Source organism: Pinus tabuliformis, chromosome 1_2 (genome assembly GCF_031772625.1).
Source record: "Pinus tabuliformis cultivar Carrire ecotype Pingquan chromosome 1_2, CPIR1, whole genome shotgun sequence".
Lineage (NCBI taxonomy): Eukaryota > Viridiplantae > Streptophyta > Pinopsida > Pinales > Pinaceae > Pinus > Pinus tabuliformis.
The window spans coordinates 875,297,668-875,307,458 of record NC_142298.1 but is presented as its reverse complement, the minus strand read 5'-3'; the positions used below and the strand labels follow the sequence as shown (position 1 = coordinate 875,307,458).

Sequence of the window (9,791 nt, the reverse complement as noted above, 5' to 3'; positions counted from 1 at the left end):
AAAAGTTGAATTATGAGAACAGAATATAAGTTCACAACTAAACAGAATAGAAATTATTTACACAAATATTGATCCAGCTCCAAGATATGAGAAGGGCACTTTTCGTGGGTGTAATATCTACTATATAAGAGAAGGGCATTCAAGGTATGACAAAGGGCATTTTTCACCAGTATAGAACTCAAGTGAATATCTACCATACAAGATCATTGTAAAGTGTATAGATTCTAAATGCATAATAAGTTTATTTACACAAATATTGATCCAGATCCAACATATATCCTTTGCAAAGTGTATAGATTCTAAATGCATAATAAGTTAATTTACACAAATATTGATCCAGATCCAAGATATATCCTTCGTATCTTTCATGGGTATAATATTTACCATATAAGAGAAGGGCATTTTTTTTTTATATTTACTATATAAGAGAAGGGCATTTTTTTTTATAGGTGTAAATTTTATTATAGAAGATAATTGTAAAGTGTATAGATTTTTAAGGGATGGAAGGAGTTTTGGAAAAAAAAATTTGGTATTTTAGATTTTATTTTAGTTGTTTAATTTTTATTTTGGTTGTGTGGATTTTTTATATCTTTGTGATTTGGCAAAAAAGATAGTTTTTTTTGTAAGTTTTGTAGGTATGGTTGTTGATCAAGCTAGCTTGCTTTTCTTCAGTTTCATATAGCTCTATGCTGAAATTTAGTTCTGGGCTTTTGGTGGTTCAAGAAATTTATTTCCTCAATGTTCCTATGGATGAAGAAGCTTTCTATTGTGAAAAATATTTTTCATAGAATGGTTTGGTTTGCAGGTTTAAGAGGTATTGGTTGCAACTAGGTATTGGTTGCAACAATCTGCACAAATGGATCTTTGAGACACAGAAGCCCCAATCTTTGAGACATGGAAGCCCCTTTTGATGGACGAACTGAGCATTTATCCTATTGCTCAGGTTTTTTCGTTGTGGTATTTTATAATAGAGGACAAGAAAGCCATTTGTGAAGTTGGGTCATGGTTTTGGGGTAGTGTTGGTCTCTTCATGCAATCTTGGACTCTTACTTTCGATCCATTAACAGCATCAATCTCCACAGCCCCAATTTAGGTAAAGCTTTCAAACCTTCCCTTGCATTTTTGGAATCTGACATTGTTTTCCTCCATTGTGAATGTGCTAGGAAAGTTTTATTGGTGTTGTCCCAAAACAAAAACAAAAAATACAAGACTACTTATGCTCAAATTTGTGTGGAGATGGACTTCAACAAAGGTTTTCCCACAAAGATTAATTTGATGACTCCAAACTATGTTTAAGTCCAAAATTTTGACTATGAGAATATTTCATTTCGGTGTAGAGCATGCTATGAAACGAGGAATGTAATTAAAAATTGCCTCAAACGTTCTCAAAATAGCAAAGACCGCAAAAAAACCCGAAGGCCCAAATGGTGGGAAAGAGCACAAAGCGATCACTATCTAGTATAGAGAGAGGAAGAGATAAAGGAAAAAAAGAATCAAGATGGAAGTTGACACAGCCAAAGAAAATGCATTTGCGACAATTTGTGACAACATAATCTAAGCAGGAAAAACCACATGCCAATGTGGATCCTCTTGGAGCCAATAAAGATTTAGATTCCCCAAACGCAACGTTCGTGGAAAATGGATCCCCTATAGAAACCACAAGGAATAACCTTGAAAAAGCAACTTCTTGGACAAATCAAGTGGATGAGGAAATTTTCAAGAATATTTACCAAAGAAAAAATGAACCACAAGGAATGACCTTGAAAAGGCAACTTCTTGGATAAATCAAGTGGATGAGGAAGATTTCAAGAAAATTTACCAAAGAAAAATTTGCGAAAAATGCCAATTGGATTCAACTTGGGAAGAAAGGAAAAAGTTTTTCAGCAAGGAAAACAAGAAGTCAAACTAGATTAGAATAAAATTAGTGACAAATGGAATGTAAGTGTCTAGGTACTGGGAGATTTTTGGAAAAAAAATTACTTGAAAGAAAATGAAATTTGTGTCATAGGAATTTTCGTGAAGATTTAGATTAAACCCCACACTTAATCTTAAATTTGCAAACCTTGAAAATATCTCTGAAACTTGTAATTAGTAATAAATTCTAAATACATCAGCATGTTGAGTTATGAGAATAATATACAACCTTCACAACTAAAAGTAATGAAAACAATATTTAAGTAACATGAACCCTATTTTTTTTATTAACCATTCAACCTTATTAATAATTCAAAATTAATTTCACATAATTAAATTTAAAATTATTAAAATCCAAACTCTTTCATTTAATACAAAATTTGTTAGGATGAAAGTTGAATAATATTATCTTTAAAAATAATTACAGCTATGGAGAACTATAACTAAATTGAAAAGTATAATTTATATTTTCAAATTATTCTTAATAAAAAATCTTAATTTATTTTTATTTTTGTAGCTCAATATGATAACAATATTTGGGCCTGGAGTATGCTCTAAAACTGCTTCTGCTTGGCTAAGAGCTCGTCTTCCTCGGACGTAAGGAAACAGGTTAACGGCCCAAGACCCAGAGGCATCTGGCAGGAGTGAAAGTCTGCTCCCTTTGCCTCTGGCAGGAGTGAAAGTCTGCTCCCTTACGGACCACCAGCGGGTTATTTCAGGTGGCGTGGTTTTCCTTGATAACAGTGATGTGTCAACTGACATTCGCGGATAGCAGCCAGAGATGGCTGTCCTCACTGTTGGTTTGACAAACTGAGTTTGATAGGTTTTTCCACCTTTCGAAAAAAAAAAAATATGATAACAATATTGTAATAATTAACTTTCTAAGTCAAAATAAAATAAAATAGAATTAAATTAAAATAAAATAAATAAATACATAAAGATTAAATGAAATAAATTCGTAACACATGCAATTAATTTGAACCGTTACAATTTTAACAAAATTTAACTCTTAATATATGCCCCATAAATAAAAAACAAAAAACCTGAAAAAAAATCAACAACAAAATGCATTAAAAAGGAAATTAATTAAAAAATATATATTATTATGATTAAAAATATATATATTATGATTAAAAAAGAAAATAATTACCAACATATGAAAATCAAATTATAAATTAATATTAAAACAAAAAATTATTATTAAGAAAAAACGTTATGAAAATCAACCGAACTTAAATTAAAAAAAATAATAATAATAAACAACTTATAAAAATCAAATTATAAATTAAAATTAAAAAAAAATATTATTAAGAAAAATGTTATGAGAACCAAATTATAAATTAAAAAAAAAATATATATATATATATATATATATATATATAATTAAGAAAAAATGTTACAAGAATCAACCGAACTTAAATTAAAATTAAAAAGGTTAAAATTAAAGAGGTGAAGAAGATATGGAGAATTTATGACCGAACTTAAATTAAAATTAAAGAGAAGAGGTGAATAAGGTATGGAGAATTTATGACCGAACTTAAATTAAAATTAAAGAGGTGAAGAAGACATGGAGAATTTAGGAAATAAAGTATTAGATTTAAGATTTAAGTTGGGAAAAACACAATAGGAATAAACGACCATAGAAAGTTAATATAATTAAAATTAGTGTTGTTAAAAGAAAATATTGAAACTCATTAAATAGAATATTAAATTTGAATTATGAAAAACCATAGAAAAATTAATAAATAAAACATTAAATATAAATGATGAAAACACAACATGAATAAAAGAACATTAAAGGGAAGGAAAAATACACCATTGAATTCGCTGTAAACTTGTGAACATAGGTTTGATTAAATATAATATCGATTACTGAAAAGATGTTTAAATTTTAAATATTACAAAAGCAAAAACAAATAAGTTTTAAAAAATTTTAAATTTGTATTTTTTTAATTCAAAAAGATTATACATGGAGAAGGTAAAAAATTAAAATTGATTGGGAAATATAAAAGCGAAGAAACTTGGAATAAATAAAATATAAAAACTCGCAAAATTTAGTAAAAAGTAGAAGGAAATAAAATAGAACCAAAATTAAAATCCAAAAACACCATATAATTTACATTAAAATAATTAATTTGACAAGTTAAATTAAGTCCAAGATTTTCTGACATCAAAGCAGTTTAAAATATAAAATCCATATCCATTCCGAAGTTTCATTTCAATGTCAACCCTTATTTTTAATTTTAAAATCCATTTCATTCGAACTTTATTTCACATAATTTTAAAACCCAGTTCATATGAGCTTTTATTTTTTTACTTGAATCTTCACCAACTGTAACGAAAAACCAAACAAACTACCATTAAAATCTCAACCACTGCTTCTGTTATGTTCAACTACTTCATAATGTTGTTACACCATATAGCCAAGAGCATTCTAACTTTAATTCACTGTCTACATATACTCAACTACAAGTACTTTATGTTGTTACACCACAACCTAACAGCTTCTATCATTATTCCACTGTATCATGAACAGTTACTAGTTAAAAAATTCATAACCACTACTTTTGTCCTTTCTCTTTCAATGAATTAAGAGTGCCAATTTTATGTGGATTATAATGCTGGTATTTTCTTAAGAGAACCCTATTAGAAAGCAATCCAGGACAATCCTGTTGATAACTTTTTCCTGATCTCCCACCCCATCATATAATAACCAAGAAAATATAGATATCCAAAGTTAACCACAAAAATATCAGATATCCCACAGTAACCATAAAATATAGATAAAAGCAAACCAACTTTCAATCTTGTTCAATAGAAAGATTATTTCTGCAACATAGAAATAAAAATATCCATTTTCCACAATGCAACCAGCTTGAACAAACAAGAAACCACTTAGATTAAGGGCTTCCCAAATACAGAGGAGAAAAGAAAACCTTTTATAACAAGAGCTTTTAGTAGAAAGAATAAGAAACATAAGTGGGTGTACCCAACTTAACCACCCTTGCATACATCATACAGCCCACAAAGGACAGGAATGAGGCCCAGCAAGATCATCTCACACTCAGTCAAGAGATGTATTAAGACAGGACAGGCCACAGCCACTGTGAACCCAACTTCATTGCCATAAACTTCATGTGAAAGGACACTTAACCCTCTCAGATTTTTCCTTTGGCACAGTCAATGTTGGATACACAAGAATGAAAGAAACTTCTATATTCAGTAAAAACATATACAATGACCATGTGTGGAGCCAGAATCAAAAGAAAAGCCATACCAATTGTCAATAGCACAAAAACATTTAAAGAAAAAGGGAAACCTGCAAAGAGATGGATATCAAATAAACTAACTTTTACATCCAGGCTAATAAACATACAACTGCTTTGGATTCCACCTTGTGCTAAAATTGCATCTTTGTATTAGGAAATTAATGTGCTTTTGGACGAGCTCACAACTTTTAGATCAGATTTAGCAATAATTTGCATTCAGCCAGGCGTTGATATTAGATCAGATTTAGCAACGTATCTTTCATCTTTCGGCCAGGCATTCTCAGAAAAGATGCAGACTCACTTGAGTTGAGGACAGTGAATCTGCTGGTTCTCCTTATCTATTTAGAGAGGGGTTATCGGTATAGACAGACACGTGGCTCAATGATGTTTCATTCTTAATGCCTTTTTTATTGTCAGCAATGAAAATTAAGATGCAGGTTCCCAAGAAATGAAGTGTGTTATCATCTAACCTTATCAAAACAATACCAGAAATTGGCAGATCAGAAAAGACCACACAGAGCACTCTAACAAAGATCACATTACGTAGCAAATCCAAATTTAAACAGAATCACATGCTGTCAAGAGAATTTCTACTGAATACACAAGAAGCTCAAAAGTAAAGTTTAATCCAATCAGGGTAACCCTGCCCCATGGTGATGTACCTACTACAATAGCTAGTCACAAACCAGGTGAAACACCTATAAATCCTGAATCGGCATGAACTGTTCAAAAGGAATAGCCATAGTACGACAACCATGTTCATTCACATGAGCAGAACATAGTCTAAATTCTAAAAATTAGATGCTTTGTCAGTTCCTTTACATGACACAATGTATGGTCAGAAGCTCGAATGCAGCCTAATCTTTTGAAGATTTATTGATCAATGACTTGTGAATATGAGGAATAACACCCCCACCAGCTATAGTACCTTTGATCAGAGTATCGAGCTCTTCATCCCCTCGAATAGCAAGCTGCAAATGTCTAGGGGTGATACGCTTGACCTTCAGATCTTTGCTTGCATTTCCTGCCAACTCCAAAACCTCTGCAGTCAAATACTCCAAAATAGCTGCAGAATATACAGCAGCAGTTGCTCCCACTCTGCCATTCGCAGATATACGAGATTTCAGCAGGCGGTGGATACGTCCTACTGGAAACTGCATCAGGAAAAAGATACTCACATCATCAGCAAACAGCTAAAATGCAGGCCTCATAATGCTAATTATAGCAAATACTTGCTAGTTATGAAATGCAAGATTAGCAGCATAGATCCATTTTAAATACGGATCTAATATGAGCCTAGAGGGATCCAATTTCTTGACCTGCAAATTTTTTTATGAGCAGATATTATTTAAATATTTTGTATAGTTATTTTATTTTTATTTTTATTTTAGATTTTAAAATATATATATATATATATATATTTTAGCTGACATTAGCAAAATTTCAACTTTGATGCGAGACTAACAGGGTTACATATCATACTGGGCTGTAAAATGAGGCTCTGGGCTCAACAAGGCAATACAATGGATACAAAAAAAAATCAGAAAGTAGACCGTGAGAGGATATTTCCTTGTTTTGATAGCTAGCATTATAGCTAATACCAGAAAATGTTAGATCAATAAAATAATCTTAACCAGCCATTTCTGCCAAGATCATTCTGGGTATTGAGGGTCACAGCCTAACCCTGCATAATCTGACGTGTTGATGTCAACAATAATGTGACATCAAGCCCCACAATACCAAAGCAAATCTGAACCAACATGAGATACAAACATCAAAACCATAAATCAAATCAAAATTACAATCAAGAGAGATGAAAGAACTCACAAGAACTTCACTTCACTGATAAAATTCTCAGATGCATCGCTCAAACTTTGGCAAAGAGTTGGGTATTCCGGTATGTGATCAACAATTTCTTTAAATATAACAAGAAATAGTGTAAAGAAGATCAAACCCACAGACACCCCGCTAGCTCTTCCCCCATTCCCCCCTCGTGGTTCCTACAGCGTAGCAATTCTATTATGCAAGATACCAGAATTAAGGCAAAACAAATGACAGCAAGTACTAAAATGGAAAAGGCATCGGCCTCACAGGTACCTCGTTGTTTGTTTCCCTCTCAGAGTTCCTATGCTGTAGCAAGTCTATTAGGCAAGAGATCGAAATGACAACAGAGCTAATGATGGTAAGCATCTTGAGTTCTTTCAGGGCCATTCCAGTGCCAAAGTCCATTATGAAAGCTATCAGAATGAAGACAAACCTAATAAAACTTTAAAGAACATCTACTGGAAGCAATTCTACATGTTCAAATCAGGTTCAGTTGTATGTGGTTGTTATCTTGATATTTTCTATGCAACCGCATTTTTTGATAGTGGGTAGTTTTATTTGCATTTTATTTTTTCTGTACATGATTGTATTCTAGTCAGTATTTGTTTGCGCACTTGCACTTTTCTGTATATGATTTAGATTTTGAACTGGGCAAGCTCAGGGTTCAAGTTAGTACCATGCTCAGCAGGCACCCATGTTCTAGCCTTACACGATTTCGTTCACAAAACTTGGGGTGAGGAAGATACAGGGGGAAAATGATCATATTGCATGAAAGGGCTGCAAAGGGTTGCCATGAACAAGATACAAACACCAGAAGAAACAAAAACAAGGAAGTTGCCAGAAACAGGATCAACTGAGAATGTAATAGGTTGCACAAACACAAAGCCTTATGTTTGGGGAAAAGTATCTTGCATGTCGTCCAGCAGGTAAACAAAGCCTCTCAGGACAGGCCAATAGGAGAACTTTCACAGCCAACAAACCATGCCAACAAAAGCCTTTTGGAGCCTCCTTTCAGGGAGCCATGCACCATGAAAAAAAACCTCCCCAACTTATAACAAAACAAGAGCAAACACACTTAAACTCCCCTGAATGGGAGGCCAGTTTAACATTACATGCAGAAACTACCAAAGCCTCTCCTTAACACAAACCAGCCTTGTCGTTTCAAAGACAGAAAACAGACCTCAAGGCTTCCTACCTTCAATCAATACACATCCCCTAAAAATAAAAATGCCAAGGATCAAGGAAACCAGCACCTACAACGAAAAAATCAAATGGACTGTGAAAACACAAGAACTTACCTGGAGACCTGCACGGGATGAGCGAGAAACAGGCTTCTTCTTGTCCTTATCCTTGTTGTTGTTATTGTTGACAGGGGCCGAGGACTTGCCCATTAGAAGGCCCTTGGCACCTTTACCTGACATGTTGCCTCCTAAAACCATCGATCCCGCCTCTTAAACCTGTCTCAGATCACACCAGCAGCCCTGTCATGCCCAAAACCCATCAACCACATCAATATTTCGTCAAAAAAATTGAAGAAAACATATACCCAGATGGCTAAACCTGCCCAGAAACCATGAGACCGTGAGATCCCATACACCCATACCCAGAGGCTGGGAAAGCCCGCTCGGGGTGAGGAGGAGGAAAAATACCTTCGAGATCTGAGCATACAGGGTACCAGAAGGCTTGAATGGCTTCTGGGTCGCGGCTCCAAAACAAACGAAGACCAAACACCAACTCCGCCTATATATAAAAAAAATCTCTCCAGGGAGGGTTAAAAGTTTTTTTTCTTTAACTATGTTTTACAAAGTCCATATATAGGCGTGAAGGTTGCAACCGTGATTCTATTGTGTCTTATTAATTAGGCTGTGCGAAGTGGGATTAATCTTAAGTGGTAGGTCGGATGAAGAGGTCAAAATTCAAAAGGCGGATGGGAGGGATGCTTAATTGTTCATATTTATTTTTTTTTAAGAGTTTTAAGGGTTAAAATTTTAGTGAGTATATGGCATGTTATGATCTCGCTTAAAGGAGTAGATTTTTCATTTCTAAGAGTTTTGGCTTTTGCCAAATCAAAAAATTTAGTATATTTTGTATGTAGGTGGTTAGATATATTACAGTGTTATAACGTAGTCCTGAGGATTGATCTTGGACATCCCCTAAATTAGTTTATTATGGTTTAAAAGAAAAAAAAAGCTTAAGATGAAAATGTGATGATAAAAGTTGATCATAGACATTCCCTAGATTAATCCAAAAAATTATTGATTCACCATGATTAAAAAAATTAAATTAAAATACAAATGTGAAAATAATGATCTTACTTTTATAAATTTTAATAATATTCTTTTTATTTTTTTAAACAAAAATACCATATTTAAATTAATAAATTGGCATCACTTGTGATTAAACGAACACTCAAATATTCCATAGAATTAAAAGGGTGTAACTTAAATTAGTTAAGGCATATTGATTAAACATATTCCAAATGATACCAGCAATTGACATTCATACCCAACTAATAGTGTGTGTATTCTATACAGTTAAAAATGCCTAACATAAATTTAGCTAAGACATGTTAATTAAACATATTCCAAATGAGACAGGCAATTACCCACTAATAAGGTCCCACAAATGTCGCATAACAACTAGGCTTATCAAATGGTATGAGACTCTCGAGAGGAACAAAAAAAAGTATAGCCTTTTAACACCCACCCACTTAGAGGTGAGGATGTGTATGAGTCCATTATCACTCAAGTTAAGTGAATCAAGTATTAACATAAATAATTACAC

At 33.1% G+C, this 9,791-nt stretch overlaps 1 protein-coding gene across 2 annotated transcripts; it reads right to left on the bottom strand.

Annotated features, from left to right (window-relative positions):
- Positions 1 to 5,756: 5,756 nt before the first annotated feature.
- LOC149208751 (putative histone H2A variant 3) lies at positions 5,757 to 8,810 on the bottom strand. Of its 2 annotated transcripts, none has more exons than XM_089396168.1 (3): positions 8,657 to 8,810; positions 8,306 to 8,488; positions 5,757 to 6,337 (listed from the first exon to the last, which is right to left on the bottom strand). In XM_089396168.1, exons 2-3 carry the CDS (start codon positions 8,444 to 8,446, stop codon positions 6,041 to 6,043), a joined length of 438 nt encoding a protein of 145 aa, XP_089252294.1. In that variant the 5' UTR covers positions 8,447 to 8,488; positions 8,657 to 8,810; the 3' UTR covers positions 5,757 to 6,040. The 2 variants fall into 2 exon arrangements, with proteins under 2 accessions (XP_089252294.1, XP_089252295.1); XM_089396169.1 differs by having other exon boundaries at positions 8,306 to 8,464; positions 8,657 to 8,808.
- Between the last annotated feature and the right edge of the window lie 981 nt (positions 8,811 to 9,791).

Bases quoted from the DNA above. Each gene is read 5' to 3' on its own strand.
- LOC149208751 (XM_089396168.1), bottom strand. From the start codon at position 8,446: ATGGTTTTAGGAGGCAACATGTCAGGTAAAGGTGCCAAGGGCCTTCTA. The intron at 6,338-8,305 runs GTAAGTTCTTGT...TTCCTGATGCAG, and splicing joins CATCCCGTGCAGGTCTCCAG to TTTCCAGTAGGACGTATCCA.